Source organism: Fusarium falciforme, chromosome 8 (genome assembly GCF_026873545.1).
Source record: "Fusarium falciforme chromosome 8, complete sequence".
Classification (NCBI taxonomy): domain Eukaryota; kingdom Fungi; phylum Ascomycota; class Sordariomycetes; order Hypocreales; family Nectriaceae; genus Fusarium; species Fusarium falciforme.
Window position 1 is genome coordinate 56,965 of NC_070551.1, and position 21,350 is coordinate 78,314.

The window sequence follows — 21,350 nt, forward strand, 5'->3', positions numbered from 1 at the left end:
CCGCCCTCCCTAAGCTATACCATTTCTAATAGCTCTTTTCCCTCTGTTTCCTCGCTAGCCTAGCGGCAGAGGTGCCTCTATCTCTAAAAGATCGCCTAATATAATGCGGTTAGGTTCAAGAAGGACCAATGCGGGACATTAGTAAAATCTATCTAGTAGCTAAGCATATAGTAATATACCTCCACGGCGGAGAGCTATCTCTCGGAAAATATCTAATTCGCTACCCTTATTAGAAACTAATGACTCTAGTTTAGCACGGTAGGTTGCTGGGCGCCTTGGTCGCCTATTGCGGATATGTCATGCCTCGACGCGGCATCTTCGCGAAGCTATTAGAAGACTTCGGCCGCGTGGGCAATTCGTCTCTATATAGGCATATCTAACTTCATAGCATAGTTAATAATATAAAATACTATAGCCAGGCCCTTGGTCCTTATTAGGATTATAGATATATTATAGTTATGCTAGAGGCTAACCGCTATTGCTTTATTATACTAGTTAATAAGTAGGTAATTACGATAAATAATAAGCAGGCCATTATCGCTTAGCCCTATTATATTAATAATCTTCTAAGGCGCTTTAAACTAGCAAGCTATTTACTTATATTTATCTATATTATAATTTATAAGGCTCTTTAAAGAATACTTAATATAAGTATAGGTATAAAAATAGACCTAGTAGTAATATATAATAAAGTTAGACTTAGCATTAAAGGCTATAATAAAAGCCTTAGTATTATTTATTATTTTTTTAACTAAGTAAATTAGTTTCTACTCTTAATAAATAGTTTTTTTAGTATTTTTATTTAAATACTTATAAAAGACTAAGTCTATATAATATATTACTTAGGCATAGTATTTTTTTTCTTAAGGGTTAATAATATTATTAATAAGTAATAATAGCTTTATATTATTATATAACTATAGGAATTTATATAAATATAAACTATTATAATTATTTATTTCTATTATTATATAATAATAGCTAACCTTCCTAAAGATAGATTCTTAGCCTATTTTAATATATTTTTTAAAAAATAAAGATATTTCTTTATAAAAGAAAATAATAAAGCTAACTAGATCTATAATATTAAGGGTAATCTTATTATATTTTCCTTAGAGATTTATTAAAAGCTCCTTTGCTAAGTAATAATTATAAAGCCTATAGATAAAAAGCCTTATCTTAATTAGGTTATTAATATTATTAGGATTAATAATAATTTAAATTATAGGCATATTAGCCTAGATATTAATTACTTATATTCTTTTATATATAAGTAGCTATATTTTATTAGAGAGTAGCTATATATAGCTAAAAATAAATAATTTATAAAGTAAAAATACTATATTTATATTTATTATTATTTTTATTTCTTATATTTTATCCTTAGCTCTTTTTAGCTAGTCCCCTATTAGTATTATATAAACCTATTTAACCCTCTTAAAAGAGCCCTTTACTATATATACTATACTAATGCGGCGGTTAGATAAGCAGAGGAGGATATTAAAAACTAGAAAATAAAAAATAGGATAAATAGTAAACCGCCCTCTATGCCGCTATAGCATATATCTGGCCTAGTAGCTAAGCGAGTAGTTTAAATAGCGGTCGGCGGCCTCTAGAGCTTGCTATTGCTCGCGGTCTGATATGTGCAGCGCCTTTAGGCTATCTCTCCCCTAGGGGAAAAGCTTTAAGAAGGTGCGCGGGAAGAAGTCCTTATATAGGCTATCCGCAAAGTCCACACCTCGTTCCACCAGGATAAACAGATGCCCTCTGGTTCCTTAGACGTACATAGCGCAGGGCTTAGCCTCATCGGTACCTTAAGTCTAACTTATCTAGAGAGCATTAACTAGGAATAAAAGCTTATTGGCCTCTTTAAAAGCCGCCAATCTATTAAGGGGAAATATTCCAAATGATATCATCTTAAGAATAATATTACTATTACTATTGGCATCCTCTGGTCCTAGAATAGAGGTATAAGGATCCCCGGGCAAGGGAAAGTCCTATTCGTTTGGCAAAGTGCCCTCGGGAAGGCTAGAGTTATTACTAGAGTAAACCTGCGCCGACGCAATAATCTCTTTAATAGTTATAAACCGGTTCTCTTCTAAACCTTAATTGGTATCTAAGACTATATAGTTTATTTATATCTTCTCGGCAATAAATAGCTCTTCCCGCTATATATTATCTATAATAAGGATAGGTATATCTAAGCTATCTATATATCGCTAGCCATTTATCTCGCTATAGTTAATTATAATATATTTATAAAGTAGATTATTTTCCTAGAGCCACAAAAGCGCGGCCTAGATATAGGACTTATGCACTTAGAAAAGATACCTAATATCTATAGCGCTAAGCTTACTAAAGTTACTCTAAGAGATATAGATATTCTTAATAGTTACTAGAAGAGGGTAAGAGAGGATTATAATAATAAGGTCCTTAACTTTATTTAGAAAGATAATAATATAGCCCTTTATATACTTCTAGTAACTAAGCCCTAATAGGGTCTTATTATTAATAATAAACTTTATAATATAGCTAAAGGAGGCCTATAATATAATTAGCCTCTCCTTAATAAGAGATAAGCTATTAAGCTCTTAGGGATACTAATGCTTATATCTAGTATATATATTATTAACTATATAGGTTTTTAGTAGTTTCCCCTTCTTTAAAGTAATATAGCATTTATAATAAACCATGGCCTTAGTATTATTACTAATAGGGAAATAGTCCCTATACTCCTAGAGCGCTATAATAGCCTATAGCAAGGAGGGCATTAAGTGCCTCCTCTATTAGATCTTTATAAGCTTAGAAGGAGGTTACTTCTTATAGTAGAAGTTATAATACGAGATTAATAATATCCTTTTATCTATAAATACCTAGTAAAAGGATTATATAGTCTCTACCTAGAGGGCAAGTAAGACCTCTTTGCACTAAGATCTTATAATTAATTCCTTTTCCTTATCGCAGAAATAAGATTTATAGTATTATAAAATAATCTTAAGGGACTCTTATTAAAGTAAGGCGGTTTCTTACGATAGCCTTAGTCTTTTCCGGGGGTAATCTAGCCTTATAGGCAATAAAGTTAGAAATCCTTCTAGTTATAGTTCCTAAAGGCGCTTTTAGGGAGGTAAGGTCTATAGGGTCTATGGGATTGCTTAGGGAATTAGGATTTATAGAGAACTAGAGATCTACTTAGGAGTCGCTAATAATTATATCTTATATACCTTTTCTACTCCTCGATAATTAAGCTCACTAGCGTCCTCTTATAATCATAGTCTTATAGCTCTTTCCTAGAAACGCTCTTCTATATATTATTACATAATAGCCATAATTATCCGCCTAAGTTTATCTTCTAGTACCATAATATTATTATACTAGGCCATTACCTATGCCCAGTGGCCCCATTCTTTAGCGCGCTGGCATTAGATACTATCCCATGTATAAGCAACCTTATTAGGCCGAACTCTTATTAGCTCCTTCACGGGCTAGGCAGGTATCTAAGATGCTAGTTACTTAGCGATAGTAGGGCGGGATGATTTTTATCTTTTATAAGCTAGTATTTCAGCATATTATTAGTCTAGGTCTTCTAATATATATTAGATCTCATTAAGTAGAACTCTAACTAGCTCTTAATAGAGCTAATAGGTGCTCTAGGATGCCGAGGAGTTTAAGATAATTAAGTAAGGTAATCCTAATCTTCCTCTAGCTTTATTTTTAATATATCTATTATTAAGATCTTCTAGCATATGGCGGATTTTATTAATTAGGACCCTAACTAGCTTTTCGCGAGGCATCTTATATATAAGTGGCCTTATTATAAATATATATACTAAAAGCAAGAAGTAGAGGGCTAAACCAAATATAGCTATACTTAGTATAAAAAGGAGCTAGATAAGGGCCTAGAGAAGATATTAATATAGTTAATATTGCTTATAACGCGGAATCTTAGCCACCCTATTTTAGACCATATCATCACAGGGGCAGCGATAGCCTCATAGTAATACCTAGAGCCATCCTAGAACCATAGTAGCCTCTTTATTATCTAAGGCTAGGCAAGGAGTAAGATATTATATTAACTAGATCCGCGTGCGGTATATTAAGATTAGCTTCTTTTTATAATAAAGCGGGAGAGCTTAGGGAACCCTTTAGCTAGATTAAAAGAGGAAAAAAAAAAAAAAAAGGAAAGTATAATAGAAAATCTAATAAAAAGTCTGATAGAAAGTGTAAGGATTCGTAGTCAAGAAGAATCAATTGCTACTAAGGGTTGCGTCCTAAATATATAAGACGTAGCGCAAAGAGGTCAAAAAGAAGGCTAAGATCGGTCTGCCCCTGGCTCAGGGGGAATATCTAATACCACGTGATGCCTCACGTGGTACCCTTGGCACGAGATCACGTGGATTCGTGACAGAAAGTGTGATAGAAAGTTGGCGGCTGACTGAAACCAAGTAGGAATAGAACCTGAACCTGAACCATGAACTAAAGTCGTGGCGGCTCTGAAATTATGGCTCCTTAGATATGGCTCGTAAACGGTGGCGCATAAAAGGGGCTTAGAAGTGCTCAGATCGCCGACCGAACCGGGCGTTGAGGGGTTAGAAGGCGCGGAAGGAAGATCCTTCGTCTCTACGTTCCTCAGGCATAAACTCTCCTCTACTCCAACTACTACCTTTCGCTCTTCTTAAACCACCCCATCCTCTCCATGATGAATAGTGGCGTCAACCCCTTATTATCTCCAGTTTTGGGATCAGATCCCTTCTCAAGTAAGAGTTCAATGATACCTTTAAGCTCGTCCCATGCCTCCCGGTACCGCACATACTTATGCTCATCCTCACTGTAGCCCTTTAATTGGATCATGTTCCTTCCCGCCCCATGCCGCTGTTGTACCGCTAGTAATAGCGGTGTCTGACCAGAGTTGTCCCTGGAGTGGACATTAGCTCCTCCCTCCTCGACAAGGATTCTTACCACAGCCCGCGTTGTGGTCTCGGCTGCCCATGATACGGCCGTCCGACCGTTTTCGTCACGTGTTTCGGTAGTAATTCCTGTTGTGCGGAGCAGAAGCCGTACCAATTCCTCCCGGTTCTCCTGAGTTGTGAGTCCATGTAACATTCCTTGCTCATACAGGGGAAATTCCACACCAATCGCCCATACCAGCGGCGTCCGTCCATTGATGTCCCTCGAGTTCACATCCACGTTACCCTGCTCAAGTAACAGCTTGACCAGCGCTTGGTGACCACTCTCGGCCGCCCATGAGAGAGGTGTCCGTCCATCATGATCAGCTGAGTCAATATTGACTGCGTACTGGGCAAGTAGCAATCGAACCACCAGTTCATGGCCATTTCCTGCTGCCTTCGATAGAGGTGTCCGTCCACTATTGTCTCTAGAGTCTGGATCGACTCTTTTATCCGCGAGAAGCAGCTTGACTGCCCCTGCGAGCCCTCTCTCTGCTGCAGTTGCCAGTGGCGTCGCCCCGAATTGACTCCTCGAGTTAACGTCGGCCCCCTCCTTGGCCAGCAGTAGCTTGATCACCCCCTCGTTGCCTGTCTCTGCAGCTTCCAACAGCGGTGTGCTTCTACGGTCGGCATCCGCATTCACGTCAATCGCATGATTCCCGAGCAACAACTCCACCACCGTCTCATGCCCCCTCCTAGCGGCGACATGTAGCGGCGTCGAACCCCACCAGTCGGCCGAGTTCACATCGAGACCATCTGCTGCAAGAAATAGTTTGACCATCGGCGCGAGTCCAAGGTCTGCAGCGAGCCATAGGGGTGTTTGGTCCTGTTCGTTCCCGATGTTGACGTCCGTCTGGTACGTGTCAAGTATGAGCCTTGCTACTTCTACATGCCCATTCTCAATGGCCCACGATATTGGTACCTTACCAAATGCATCTTGTGAGTTTAGAAATTTTCCATCCTCCAGAGTCTCAAATGCCTTCGAAATACCAAAATATGCTGCCAAGTGAAGTGCCGTCATTCGTGTGGGTTCGATTTCATCACCAAAAGTAGGGTGAAAACTCTCAAGTGCTGATGCCATCAGTACTTGGCTGGACGCTTCAACCTTTGCCGTCGACTTCAGAAACTGCCAAGCCTCATGAGGTAAAACTGATGCTTCGCGAGCGTGGTATCCCCAGTTCATTGCAGCGTAAGGATAGAAGAGGTTCCTCTTACATCGTTCGCGCAATTCGCTCCGGGTTTGGCAGTTTCCGCCCGCAAAAGCATCAAAAGAAAGATAGGTAACACAAATTGAGGTAATATAGTCTTGCGCCACTGGTAGTCGCTGTTTCTGTGATCGTTCGAAGTATTCTTGGACAGTGTAGTGAACCAGCCGGATGATGTTGCGTTCCCGATCCACAGTGACCAACCCATGGCACACGCTGATCACGTCTTCGATCTCAGAGATATTGGATACATCAAGAGCTGCGAGGCCGACCTCAACGGCAAGTGCATGTTGAAGTTCTTCTGTTGCCAGATGTCTCCTCGCGCAGGCAATCCAAGAGAGAACCTGAATGGCAAGCTCGCGTTTGTTTGGATCCTGACCTTCGATACGGTCCATCGCAAGATCGTACGCATGACCGTAAGCATGTGTGCCAGTCGGAAGGCATTTCAAGGCGTTTTGAAAAGCCTTTCTGGATCTCGCTCCAACTAAAGAATCGAGATGAAGTTTTGCGAGCAAGAACCTATTTGAAATCAGCACAATCCTGCTTCTTTGGGAGTATTCACATACATGCCGTCAACAGCTTTGACGATACCAATTTTCATTTCCTCTTGCAGGTCTGGACTCCTAGTGACAAACCTGGGGAGTTTGGTCATGCAGCTGACCACGTAAGCCCGAACGTCTTCCTCTTTTGCGCGAATTTCGAGAGTTTGAGCCCCCCCGAACCTGTCGTGAATTTCTGGAATGTGTCTTGAGGTCGCAAAGAGGTTTGCTCCGCCTTTCTGTTGGAGACTGAAGATGCCGGAAAGAAGCCGGTCTCGGCAGTGCTGATTACATTCATCCAGTGCATCAACGATGATGAACGTGGATGCGGTTGATGCGGTTGATGCGGTCGAAATGACAGAATTCAACGCCTCTAATATATCGGAGATTGATGGATTCCGCGATCGCAATTTGCAATCTTCGTGAAGGTTTTTCACTTTTTGGAGGGCAGAAGCATCGTTGGCAGCAAATTGCCCAAGAATGCTGGCGAGAAGTTGTTCAGGCTCGTACTGCTGCTTGAAATCGCAATAGATGAACGCAACACCCATTCTTCTCCCTTTCTTGCGAAGCCAGTCACTCTGCATGGCCAGTAAATAGTCAACTACGACTGATGTAAGAACAGTCTTCCCTGCACCGGGTATCCCAGGGCAGAAGAGCGTCTGGTTGCTTGCTTCCAACCACCCTTGAAATTCTGGTGACTCTAGAAGCCACTGACCGGTTTGCATTTCCGAGTTCCGATTGCGGGCTTTGTCAATCTGGTGCTTGGTGTGGTTGATCGGGGTTAACCACTCCAATAGCTTTTCCTCGTCTTGACTGCGGTGATGATGGAGAACTTCGGTCAAGTTCTCCTGGAGGTCTGCCATCTGGCTCACAACTGCAAGACATTAGACACATAATTCATGCAAAACACGACCTTTATTGCCAGTCTTATGCAGGAACAGAAAGAATACTGTAAATAGCTACTTACGAGTGTCACCCCACGATGGTTGAGACGCCACCCTATGGGGCTTCACAACATGCAAAAGCTCTCTCGCATATGCTGCTGCCGCCAGAGCCGCATAATTGTGCCATTCGGAATTCTTGTGCGAATCCGAATAATCACATATCCCGCGAATTACCAAGGTGGGTAACGTGTTCATCAAGCCCGCCGCTTCCATTTCAAAGCACAGCACGTTCAATGCTCCATCGTGGGCATAGCGATCTCTGTCCTTGGCATCTTTCATCACAGAGTTGGCAGATGCGATGGTGCCGTAGTGAACAGTGACAGCTCGGCCCGGAAGACGATCCGAACGTTGTATTACCTTGCTGGAATCGCAGCTTTCGCATCCTTCTCCGCCCTGATGTTCGTAATCCGGGAGGTAAAGCTGGTCAACCTTCGGACGTGCATATTCAGGCATATCACCCATCAAAGTCAAATGCTCGGCAATTCTGTCCGGTTTCCTTAGGTCGTTATGCCGACGCTTCATCTCCGTAAGCGCCATGAGAAGTGCCGATGGCGGCGCGTTTAGTTGCCCCGTTAGTTCGAAAAGGCCATTCGATTGTCGCCTGCCCAGGTCATACTGAATAACGCCTCCGATCCTCTCCTTTGGTTCGCTAACCACAACGTCTCCTAGCCGAATATCCCTTTTACCTGTCGGAGCGCCTCCTCCAATGCCCACCATCAGTGCAAACCTCAGCTTGGGGAAGGACCGGATCATGTCCTTGGCGACACCGGTAGCAGAGGTGGTGCCGTATCGGCCACCTGGAGGGGATCCGATCACGACATTGTGTTTGTGGATGCGCCCAAAAACGTAGGTATTGTCGTCGTTTTGCTCAGCTGTGTCGTCACCGTCGAACTCCTCGTCAAGCATTCGACAAGCAGCCTCGTACTCTTCTTGCAGAGCACATATCCAGCCAATGGTGAAATCCTCAATAGCTGGATCTGCCATTGTCGCTTGAAAAACCTGTGGTAGCAGGTTCCGATGCGAACATCGAAAGGCAGGCTTGTTGTCGGCGGTATAATATGGCGACAAGAGGGCATTCGACGCCTGGCCGCCCAGAAGGAAAATAGAATATTCAGCAATTGAACGGTAAGCAGAGAAATTCTCAGATAGTCTCAGTATTTTTACTGAACTGTCTCGAAGAAAGTCGGGGGTACAATGGTGCGCAAGGATGTTTCACAACTAGGAGTGTCAGTGAGGTTGAGCGGTTAAGGAGGCTGAAAGAAAAGTATGAGAGAAATGCCGACAGAAACAGGACTCCACGTCGCCATAGGCATCAATGCATCAATCAGGCGGCCCGCGGGCGCGGGGCGCCCCATAGGTTCACGCCTAGGCGCGATTTTACGTGGTCACGCGAAGGCGCCCAAGGATGTATGAGCGCCCGGGCGCCCATCTATCAGTCGCGCTGTGTTGAGACCGTATGACTAAGATGGTCCGATCTGCTGGTGGCTGGGATGTGGATAATATGTAAGGAGCTGTGCCCCTCTCAGACACATGTAACTCAGACCTTTCAAGAACAACACCTTCTACTCTCGCAGTATTGCTTCATCACGCTGACGATAGCGGTGATTTTGCCCAGCGGGTCCATTTCCAGAACAACATTGGCGGCCCAGCCCATAGCTTGGCTCATGTACTGCATGGTGACCCTTTTCCCGAAGAGGGCCCGCAGCCTAGATAGGTGGCGCCGGGCCAACTGGGACACGTGCGGGGCTAGGTCGGTGAACAGGTTGTTGTTGAAATCATCGCCGGCATCCATGGCGATGCACGGGACGAAAGCAGACTCCGATGAGGAGCTGCAAGTTGTTCGGCGGTCAGCATTTGGCGCTGCAGGAGTCTGATTAAGATATTGGTGCCTGTGCAGGTGTTCTCTCATTCTTCAATGCACTCGGTTCGAGAGTAACCGTGGTTTGGTCGTGCGACAATGACTCGACGTCCAGTCTTGTAACCTTGGAGTGCCCAATTCCAGCCCCATGTTGCCGCACCCCTAATCCTCGGTCGGCGGGCCTAACTCCTCAGGGAGTGCCCGCGCTTCTCAAAATTCGGGGCGCTTGCGAGGTTGGGGCTGCTCGTCGCATCTGGCTTGTCACACGCGTGGGCCGGGATAGGTACGGTCCAGTGCGATTGACCGCCTGAGGAGAACATGGGCTGTGGAGCACTGGACGAATGACAAGAGAGAAACGAGTTGCCGATATGGTGGCGGTAGCCTCGTTGAACAGCAGTCGAGGGCTTCGGCACAAGAATCTGTCACAAATGGAGCTGACAAGCAAGGTGGGGGATAATAGGCGGCAAGAAAAAGTAGCACCGCATGAGGACAGTTGGCCCGCATTTATGCATGCTGATCAGACAGAAACGAAGACGTGAATGGACGATTGCTGGAGCAGCTGAGGGTACAAAGCAAGACCCACTGGCCTGCGAAGTGTGACAAGGTGCAAGACATGGGAAACGCCGCGATCGCCTCTGGGGGCGCGCGTTCAATGGTAAACACGTCAAGCTTCAGAAAGGCCAGCCGTGGGGCTCTGCCATGATTATCCTATGGCAGTTAAAGTAAGGTCCGAGAACAGCTCGCGCCGAGCCGTGCTTTGCGGTCAATCCAAATTGGATTGGGGCCGTCTTCAAATGGTTCGGCCAATCTGAGGCCAGATCGCCAGCGGCGCGAATGGCGATACAAGCAAGACCTGCCAACCGGGCAGCAATATCGTGCTCCCAATGTGTTCAGCCCATTGTAATTCGAGTTTCTTAATCTCAATGCATCGGACAAGGACTGAAGGAGGGAACATCGGTACATCTTTTGAGGTCCTAAGCTCAGCTTTACCTCAAACTTGGGACTTACTGTCTCCTGCAGGGCCTGCCACGTCTCAAAGAGGTTGTCGTTACAATTTATTGTGATGCGTGGCATGAGCCACTTGATCGGATCGATTGCTAAAATGGAAGAAAATTTACTGGGCGATGACCCCACAGGGATATGATCAAATTAAATCCAGTCTACAGATTACACGCCTCTTGTTTCTAATCAAAGACAAAAGCCAGAAACGGCCTTGGTTAGGGTGCATTGCTCTCACATTCGTAACATCGCTCGAGTGCCCTTTGGCCAGCTTCTGAAGCTCTTTAGGCATGGCTTCGACGGGGAGCAGGTGGGTCAGGGACCCTGAGGGGGATGATCTACGTTATCTCCTCTCTGGGGAAAGAGAAAACTGCGTCGATCCATTTCCGTTTTTTGATTTTGATGGAAACCCTTGTCCAAGACAAGTCGTGGTGGGGACACATGGGTATCAGACCTTCCGTTGCGCTTGATCGGCGGGCGGGTGTGGGGGTAAGCGATCCCGAGGCCGGGGAAGCGTTTGTTAGCTTGTGGGTCTCTGGCTGATCGCTTAGAGCCTATTGGATGGTCTGGGTTATCTAGTCGCCCTCAAAGCAAAAAACTTGCTGCAGCATTGCAGGTGTTGGTTGTAACCGAGCCTCCTGTCTTACCTCTCAGAAGACCCATGAGTTTCTGGTCTACTGGCAGCAGCCAAGGCGGATAAAACCGGCAGGATGCGGTGTTTTCTCAGCCAACATTGCCGGAAATGCATTGACCCATTGCTGCCTGATGCTCAAACCTGCAGCAACACCAAAACAGTCATGCACTCTGCCGTCCGAACTGCGCGTTGCTTTGGTCGAGCTGAGGTGGCTTACTGGGGGGTTGCGGGGGCGCGTGATCGGCCATGCTACATTTGAGGGAGGCCCGAGCGGTGGTCAATGATCAAACGACCCTCTTTGCGTTGCTCAAGACGTGCATCCTGACGAGACATTAGATCCGGGAGGGAGACCCTTCCGTCGTTATTGCAGCCTGACAGCTCTTGGTGTTGTGGATAGTTGTGACGGTCAAGGTTCCCAACGTAGTAAACCGTAACCTGATTTGGTTTATGTTGGCAGTTGCAACGGGGCGTGGCGTACTGAGTATAGGGTGGCGAATCACGTCTGATAATGTCAAGGAGTATTCTTGAGTAATCAAGTTGTATTGAAAGCTGAGGTAGCGAGAGTGTCTGTCTACGGGATGTTGTGTGGTTTTTTATAGGTAGGGTCTGGGGAGCATCTCACGATGCCCATCGTGAGATAGTGTTACATTCTCACTTGCCCGGAGTGAGAAAGTAGGTCCCGCTCACTCGCACCGAGTGAGCGGAATACGTTGATCCATACCGTGTGGCGACATGCATTCGATCGCGGCATGGGCCGTGACAGTTTTACACCTTATATTGTGATTTTAAAAAAATCTTTAAAAATTCAAACTAAGCCTAAAATAGTTGTAATTTTAATTATAGACTTATTATATTATTATCAACGAAGACAGAATTTCCTAGAATTTAAAGAAAATCATATATATAGTTATTTAGAAAATAGTTATTCGCACTGTTTTTTTTTTCTTAATTTTATTATTAAGACATTTAATAAATTAATTAAAAATCTAAGAAAATTATTATTTTATGACTTTTTCTTTAAAAAGGCCAAAACTAATTTTTTAAAAATCCTAGAGTTATATAGCCCATTTTGGAAAATCTAAAATATGTACTTTTAGCTGTACAGTATAACTGATCCACTCGCTTGTCTGATCCACTCGCATATCATATACGTTAACAGGAAATGTCTTGTTTTAGCATGAAGAAGAGATGAGTTTCCTATAGAGTGTTCCTTGGATGCGAAAACAGTGACAGTTGTTTGGCTGTGTATTTTTTGTCCGGGCAGTCACAAGGCCGCGACCGCCCCCAAGAGGGATTTTCCGGGGGCTCGATGCCCTTTGTAATACAATGTTTCCTCGTGTGGATATTTCAACGTTTTCCCATCCAGCATATCATCGGCTTCCATGGCTAGCTTATTGCCCGTCGGTGGGAGGTGTAGGCGCGCCAGTAAAGCCGCCATATTAAGCAGACTTTGTAAAGGGACCAGACAGAGAACCTTGGCGCAGGCTACAAAATGAAACCTCAGATAGGTAAAACCCACTGCTCGCAGCTATAACGAAGAAAATATATTATAACAACCTTCTTAATAGACCACGGAAGCCTCTATTCCTTGTCTTCCTGGGTATTAGAACCTGTCTAGTTGCTGCCTCAAAAACATCTCTTACACCCTCCCCTGTTTTTACAGAGCATTCAAAATATTCAACCGCTGCGATTTTTCGTGCGACCTCTTGTCCCTGCGAGAATGATCAGCCGCATAATATTGCAGGAATTAGGTAGATTACCTCTTCCCAGCTTACTGGCTGCTGGTTGGTTGCCTTGAGATCCTCAATCGTTTTTACATCATTGCGAAGCTCCTTCTTTAGCCCAACGAGAAAATAAGGAACGTCTGGGCAAAAGTGCATAACTTCACCGATCCACTGTCCATTTATAAGCGCCATTGCCGGCTTTTGAACTTGTGCCTGCATACCTTTTCTTGTATGTTATGTAGCGAGTCAGGGTAGTCGATCGCAAAGCATATTAGTACGATGTCCGAGTCAGGATAGACAAGCCTCCGTAAAGGATCATAGTCGCTTATACCACTAGTGTCCCAAAGAGCAAGCTCGACATGCTTCCCATCGACCTCTACGTCGGCAACGTAGTTCTCAAACACGGTCGGGATGCATAACTAGTAATATAAATAACGGCCATTTTGAGATTAAAGATCAATCTTACCTCTTTGAAGATGCCCGTTAAAAAAGCACTAATACAGAAGGTAGCGTTAACATACTATCACTTGAAGCATGCAACGGTCACTTACGAAAGAAGGACCGATTTTCCACAGGCAGAGTCACCGACAATTAGCAGTTTCTTCAGGATCTTAGCCTGAGAGCTGGCCCGAAGGGTTTGCGTAGATTCAGCTATAGGTACCACTTTGGCCCCATCCTGGGTGTCGCTTTTCAATTCGGATTTAGTGAAAGATGTAGTTGCCCTCAAAGAGGACAGAGGGCTTCCTGATTTTGTTACGTCGTCTAGCCGGCCTTGTCGAAAAATCGTCACCTGCTGTTCCACGTTTGGAGGGTTGGGAGGTTTGGTTTTGGTAGCTTTGCAGTCCATGCTTAGCGTGTGTTGAGGGGCTCTCAAATAACAGCAAGGAGAGGATTACCTGCTATAGAGCTTGGATCCCGGAAGGCTGCTGAGTCTAATGCCGACTGCGTCTGCTCTAATTCACCAGAAGAATTGTGTTCATTGGATAAGATAACGACTCTGGCGGGTGATGCGACTAGGTTGCAGGGTTTGGGTGTCAACCTATAGGGATCATGTTCCCCTATTGATACTATGGCAGCTCGGGGGGTGTTCACTAGTGCATCGGTGTTCTGGAAAACGGTATCATCAGGCGAATGGGAAACACTGAAGTTTCGTTTCTGCCGGTGGGTATTCGCTGATGCCTCGACAATTGTTGGCCGATGGGGAGGGTCAAAGTTGGTGGGTGTTCGAGAACCTGGTAATGGTGATACCACGGATGAAGTTTCCAGTAGCGCTCGTGAGAGTGAACTGCCGGCCAGTGGTGGTGCATCAAAGCAGACCTCACTCTCACCTTCTTCCATACATGGACTCTCAAAGTGTTGTGCTAAGGAGATGGACTCTGCTACCGAAGCTGGTTCGCCACTGTCAGATACATGGGTGAAAGCACCGGCCTCGGTAGTCGGAGTAGCATCTACAGCAACGACCTGCGGGATGGCCTCGTCGCTGCTGGATTTGGTCGGCAGTCTGATGAAACTGTTGTTGCCTCCCCGCTGAGTGTCCGATGCCGACGGCATACTAGTCATGTCTTCGCGGCTCGACGTACGGGAAATTGCGTGGACACTGCTGTCCGAGTCCCATACAACATCGTTGCAGACCGTCTCCGCATACGAAGTCAGGCCGTCGAGATACTGCTGAAGGACATAGTTCTGACCGCTGGTAGCCGGCAGGATTTCGCCAGCAGCAATAATAGCCCGTAATCTCGTTAACTCCTCAATGATTTGCGGAATATGACTGGGTGTCTTGTTTGATGTCGTGGATGCCGGTTCGAATGGCAAGAGTATCGTCCTTTACTGCCTTGGACAAGGACACCGAAACCAGCTCAAGTACCAGACTCAATGAACCGCGATGCGCTTCTAACGACATTCGTAGACCAGCAATCTCAGACTTCCCGAAACTAACCCATTTTATTACCCCAGCCCTGCCAGCGTGACTCTGGAGTACTGTGTTGATCTTGACAACGACAGCGGAGCAATTCTCAATGATGGACAGGATTTGGACCTGGAGTGATTCAGGTATGATTCGATCGTCGCTCACAGCAGCGTCGTCTTTGAGTAGTTCGAGTACGAGATGTAACTGGGAGAGCTCGCCGGTTATGGCTGCCAGGTCAGACCGCGCTTCGCGACAGTCGCGGACGAAGTCGGTGACGGCCAACGTCGTCTTGCTAACGGCTGCTAGAAGCGCCACGCAGGCAGTGGTAATGGATAACGGGTCCATCGGTCTTGGAACATGCGCTCGTGATGCGCGCAAAAGGTGCCCACAAATGGGATGGATGCAAAAGGGAGAAGAGGCTAAGCGGTGCTGGACCCCTCACACTTGCACCGTGGCTAAGCCGAAGATGAACCGGGTTCTCGCACTAGCAGAAACGCGCCCCGTTTCCAAAAGGCTAGCAAGATGCCAGACGCGTAACTCCTACCATCATCATTTGACTACCAACAAAGGTCACTAAAGGCTCTCATCACACTCTCTTCTCCTAGAAATAGCGTCTCTACCTTCCTACTTACCTGCCCTATGATGGATTTATCACGTAAGGAGCTTCGGTGGTTAGAGAAGCTTGGCCTACACTTCAATGAGCCAGAGCACGCCATCCTCTGTACCAGATGCGGGTTTGCCCTTAACCCCCAGAGCGACCGCGTATCAAGGCATCTTAGGGAGAAACATGATATCCCTAAGAAAGAACGCTGGGGGCTTAATTAGTTTATCTATTCCCTGCAGCTACATGATCCTGCTTTGCTTCCCCTCCGCGTCGACGGCTCGAGGCCTCACCCGCATCTTGCCCTGCAGCGTGGCTCGGCATGCAAGTACTGCGGCCTCCACTCAGTGAGTGAGAAGGTACTCGCCGATCATTTAAGAAAGGAGCACGAGGACAAGGTTCGGCGTATAGGTCGGCAACAGACACGCCACTGGCTGCACGACCATATTCGGCAGGGCATTTCCTTCCAAAGCTAGGCCGCCAGCGATATCAAGAGGTCATAGATCGTGGTCATAGACGATCCGCTCGAGATTAAACGTCACAATACTAACGTCCTCCTGCAAGCTAGCCCCGATGTTATTAGGCATTTCGCAGAGGATTTATTTGCGTAGGAGCGTGCCAGGCTAGAAGGCGAGGAGAATCACCGCTTCAAGCTACAGAGAGCAACTAAATCTATGCCCTCGACTCTGCTAACGAACTGGCTGCATCGCACTGGCTGGCCAAAGCTATTTAAGAACGCTCGGCGGGATGTCCTCGTCTCCTTGACCGAGCTACTCCCTCGCGAGCCTACTTGGCCCTTATCTCTTAGTATCATCGACGGGCAACTCATAAAGAGTCCAATAAGTGATAAGCGGAAGCTAGCTTCTATAATACCGGCAATAAATCGACTACTAGACCAGTGTGGCGAGACCGCTAGAAGCACTGACGTCTGCTTAAGGAGGTGGCTCCGCAGCAGATTTCCAGACCAACCTTATAAGGCACCCTTTGAGCTGGTTTCTAGGCTATCTTCGGAGAAGCTTTATCGGAAAGAGTTAAAACGCTTTGTCTGCTTTTGGCTACGTCTATCCCGCATTTTACCCGCGACGGCAAAGACTATCATGGGTCGACGTCTTGGTCGACACTAACTCAGAGCCCTGTTAGACCTCTGGGGGGATGATATCTGGGAGGTCGAGGATGCTGATGATGATAGAATGAGCGTGATTGATGGGTATGACGAATATGAAGACGAAGCGGACGATGACGAGGAATGTGAATATGAGGACGAAGGCGAGGATCAAGATCCACTTGAGGAGGACGAACTGGGATATGGTGAAGAGTATGAGTCCCCAGACGAGGAGGAAGGCGCCCAGTCAGACACGGATTCAACCTCGACGTGGTCATCAGACGCTACCCAGCAGAGACAACACGGCCATCAGGCAGTTGATCTTCTGCTCCGCTTCTGCTACTTTGCACTTTGCGAAGAATTCGAGGATGGCCTTGCAGGCTCGACGATGCTCGTATACTTCAGTGCAGTCCGTGGGTTATCGGCTCCCAACGGTGACGAATACCTCATGCCTCACCGGTTTACTCCGATATTATCACGGTTTATCTATTGCTCGCGATTGATCTTCCTCGAAGCCGTGCTGCCTCGGTTCTCGCATGGTTACATCGGCATTCCCCGAAGACCTCGCTATGGGCAGTTGACAAGACTTTTGGCTGCCCGACGTCGATACATGTGCGATGGGACTTTGTCAGTTATGGGCGAATTCCTAAGCCTGTTATCATACGGCTCTGCTCTTCGACGGTCCCAGGGCGCAGTATTCTATTTCCATTAGAGCGAGGACGGCAAAGTCCTGTCTTGGGATGGGAATGAACATCTATCGATGGGGAACTTCCGTAGCCTGGCTCGAGGGGTGCTTCAGTCAGCTATCGCTCTCTCCGCTCGACTCATGTACGACTGGGAGCCTCCTGATATTGATATGGCCTCTATTCGGGACAGCATGGCCACGAAAACTTCAGGCTACTCCTTTGTGTCTGATCCCACCAACCAGCTGACAGATGCCTACCTCGAAGTCCTGCTAAGGGCATGCATCTCGCCTGTTAATGGGCTGGTTCGAACACAGGCTAGAACTCAGGGCGCTTGGGATGCCAAGGCTGCCCAGGCCTATCTCGAAGCCCATGATGACTTCCTGAAGACACTTATGGTTCTCTGCAACCTGGATGGTGGCCAATGCGCGCGGATCTCTGAGCTGCTGACAGTGGAGTACTCGAATACCTCGTCGAGGTCTCGGGGAGTTTATATCTGGGGCGGCCAAATATGTTCGGTCACCCGACATCACAAGGCCCGTCTGGCGACGAACCAGGAATTCTGCGTCGCTCGCTTCTTCTCTCAACCTGTCTCTCGCCTTTTACTTCACTATCTAGTCTATATCCGACCCTCATATGGAGAAATGGGGGTTAGGGATGACGGGTGAGTTCCGAAAACAAAATTTGCTCAGAACAGAGAAAAAATGATATGGACAATAGAGCAAGAAAAATGCAATCGAATGAGACTAGTCCTATATTTTTCACTATCTTGTGGAATAAGTTATGGTAGTTTGGAATATTAAATGGGTTGAAGTTTGACAAGTGGGGCCCCATAGGGACACGCCTAGGCGCGCCTCCACTCGCGAACGCATAGGCGTGCAGATTATGTCAGCCCCGCATAGCTGTAATTCCGAGTTCTAAGGTGGTTCTTAAAATCCTATAAACTCTATTACTACTATTGAGTATTAAAATCCTATGATCCCAAATAGTAAGGAATAATTGATTATCTACTTAAATAAATAGCCTGCTGGGCCTCGCTATCTGCCGCTGCCGCCTCCTAAATATCACACATACCTCTTCTACTAGAAAAAGGGATGCATTCCATCTCCGTAGCTACCTAAGCCTCGACCCAGTCATCTTCTACTTTGCTCCAATCTAGGTAGGCCATCATCTCCTCTTTAGTCCAATCTCTAGAGCCAGTTGGCGTATCGCAGCGCTTGCCCATCTATTTCCAATCGAGACACCACTAATAACTTGATTTATCATACCGCAGAGGTAGACCTAGTGCCCTCCGATATTGCTAGTTAGTTTTAATACTGCCACGAGGCTACGCCTTATACTAAGCATCTCGAGCAGTAATATATCTCTAATAGATAGCCCGCGGGTCATTATACCTAGGTGGCAGCACCATCCTTGCCTGAGCCGATAGTGCTGATGATAATACTGCTAGCACTATACTATCTGTGTCATCGATACTAATAACAATGTAGCTAGCACTATCCCTAATTGGCCTTTCTTGCCCTAATAACCCTGAAGATATTAGTCTTAGAGCTTCCCCTGCCTGTAAAGATAGTGCTGATAAAGATGTCGTCGGCACTGATCGTACCTGCCCTGATAATGCCAATGGCAATGCCGCTAGTATTGCCCCTATGTGCGCTGATGATGCTAATAACTATAAAAGTTCTCCGTATCGCTAAGGGCATGCCTTTAAAGTCATTCTATGACCTACTTGGTGGCATCTGCTATATTTGGGTTATGCCTTTGGCCATACTATTGCCTGAACTGCCTTGAATGCACTTGGCTCTCTCTGGGTGCTTGATTGCGGTTTACTAGTAGTTAAACCGGCGATTATTTGATTAGGTTAATGCCGAGGCTCTAGTAGTAATTAATGAACGCTATGGCGATTAAGGTGCTAATGCGTATGAAAATGCTCTAGGCGAAGGGCTTAACCTTATTCTTATAGAGCCTTGAGAGTATGGGCGCAAGGGAGGCTATGAGATTAAGAGAATACGCTGGTATAGCTAGGCAGGTTTTCTTTTAAGAGTAGCTTTTGCTATTCTTTAACTTTATATAAAGCCTCGTGAGATACTTAGCTATGTATAGCACTATATAGTAATCTAGAGAGCTTAATTAGTATTCTTATCTATTGGCTCGCTTAGTTAGATCGTAGTTTAGCTAATTAATTAAGAAGCGCATGCTTCATAGCCCTCTAAGCCTTAAAGAGATCTAGCGTAGATTTCTTAAGGTAGCTCTTAAGGAGCCTATGGATACCCTTAACCCGCGAGGTAATTATATTACTAAAATAAGGGTGCTAATCAACCTAAGCCTTTACTAGCTTTTCCTTATACGGATCGAGCTAATTGGCCTTGATATAGCTAACCTCTTTAATGTATTGCGGTAGGTAGCACCTTTTAAGCTCTTATATGCGCTAATTAAAGGCCTTTTCGTCTGGTGACTTTATAATTAAGTGCTAGTGGTTAAAAAACTTACTCTAATCGCTTAGACCCTACTAATAGGCCTTTGATCCTTATTGGTAGCGCATGAATGTCGGCTAGCAATAGCGGAGGACTGCCTTATTTGCGTGCCATAGGCATAAGAGAGAAATTAAAGATAGGAAGTAGATCTCTGCGGCATTCATATAAGCCTTATCGCGGTCTATTAAGATAACAGATAGAAGCCTTATATTATAGAGTTCATATAGGGACCTAAGCCGGTCTAAGGCCTATAGGTAGTCCTACTTAGTCTCGCTACTAAGAAATGCAAAGGCAATATAAAATAATCGCTAGCAGGCATCGACGCTAATTATATTAAGCAGTGGCATCCTATATTTATTTATCTTATATGTATAGTCAAGGAAAAGTAGGTTTAGATAAGCCTAGAGGTATGCTAATAACTCTGGGTAGGCGAATAATATAGCCGTGACTCAGTTATCTAAATCGAGCTATATCTAGCTCTAGAACCCTTCCTTATCTATCTGGTTAGCAAAGGCGTATATAGTGCTCTATCCCTTATATAGCTCTCATTTGCTATCTACGATATAATTATAGATATCTTACTAGGTTATAATAGTATTTAAGTTCTAATAGATATATATCCTAATATCCTTTAGCGCTACCCCGGCATTTATAAGGCGGCTAATTATTAACTTATCCACATTAGAGAGCTACTAATGGACTAGATAAGCCGATTTATACTAGCTTAGCTCGTAGTTATATAAGGAAAATTAGCTATCTAGACGATGCCTTAAAGACCAGGTCGCCTTATCTAGGGATTCCTTCGCAATAATTAAGAACTAATAATTGGTTTCTTATATAATAGTCTTGCGCTAGCGATCTTTTAAGGCGCTAAGTAGATAATACCACTAATTATATATATATATAATAATCTGCCTACTACTAGTTAATCGCGAAGATCTCTTAGTTATAAATACATATCCTCTGGGTGCTGCCTATTTATTAATAGCTACGAGTAGAGCCTCTCGTGAATTATATATACCCTCTAGCGGGAGTATATCATTAGGAAATGTTACTTGGGCCATAGCGGAAGCCCGCTCCTAGAGACTATAGTTATGTTTAGCAGTAGCAGCAATAGACGGAGCCCCTAAAAACTGCGACTATGGGGTTTAGGCCAAATTGAGGGCTGACATAATCTACACGCCTACGCGTTCGCGAGTAGAGGCGCGCCTAGGCGTGTCCCTATGGGGCCCCCCGTGCTGAGCGACATGACGTCTGAAGCGGGGTTCGCCGTACCAGATAACCGGAGAGATCAAAGGAAGATAAATAAAAGGAGAGATAAAAGGAAGATAGATAAAAAGAAGATAGATCTGAGGGAAGCAGAGCCCCTGCTTCAGATAATCCTCTGAAATAAAATATGCAATGAAATCGGCGTTGTTGAGGCATGGCGGTACGTGTCTCTGAAGCCGCGCCTCTATTTAGGAGCGTTTCAGGCCAATCAGTGGCTAACCTGATTAGGAAATTGTAACGCTCGCTCCAGAGATGGGACTATGCTATAATAGGAAAGTGTAACGCCTCACTAATCATCCACCACCAACAGTATGCCGCGACAGCAATGTAGATCTAATGATAGTAAGGCTTTTTTCTTACTCTTCTTGGGCTACTTAACTATATACTGAGAGTATACTAGACTGCGAATCTCGGTTGTGGTGTTGAAAACGTAAGTGCTTATTGCCCTCTGGAAGCCTGAGAAAAGGAA

General features: G+C 45.4%; 3 protein-coding genes across 3 annotated transcripts; 1 reads left to right on the top strand and 2 right to left on the bottom strand.

Moving 5' to 3' along the window:
* Nucleotides 1–4,656: 4,656 nt before the first annotated feature.
* Nucleotides 4,657–8,615, bottom strand: NCS54_00986400 (Hypothetical protein; the record flags this gene model as incomplete). Its single annotated transcript, XM_053155193.1, has 4 exons — nt 4,657–5,796; nt 5,866–6,667; nt 6,715–7,561; nt 7,655–8,615. The coding sequence occupies 4 exons, from the start codon at nt 8,613–8,615 to the stop codon at nt 4,657–4,659; spliced, it is 3,750 nt and encodes a 1,249-aa protein (XP_053011168.1).
* Nucleotides 8,616–12,703: 4,088 nt separating this feature from the next.
* Nucleotides 12,704–15,097, bottom strand: NCS54_00986500 (Helo-like-N domain-containing protein; the record flags this gene model as incomplete). Its single annotated transcript, XM_053155194.1, has 9 exons — nt 12,704–12,718; nt 12,766–12,834; nt 12,883–13,017; nt 13,068–13,265; nt 13,313–13,340; nt 13,398–13,680; nt 13,743–13,799; nt 14,175–14,622; nt 14,783–15,097. The coding sequence occupies 9 exons, from the start codon at nt 15,095–15,097 to the stop codon at nt 12,704–12,706; spliced, it is 1,548 nt and encodes a 515-aa protein (XP_053011169.1).
* A 1,353-nt stretch (nt 15,098–16,450) lies between these two features.
* Nucleotides 16,451–17,806, top strand: NCS54_00986600 (Hypothetical protein; the record flags this gene model as incomplete). The annotated part of the gene is made up of 3 exons (XM_053155195.1): nt 16,451–16,454; nt 16,494–17,082; nt 17,233–17,806. The coding sequence occupies 3 exons, from the start codon at nt 16,451–16,453 to the stop codon at nt 17,804–17,806; spliced, it is 1,167 nt and encodes a 388-aa protein (XP_053011170.1).
* Nucleotides 17,807–21,350: the final 3,544 nt, after the last annotated feature.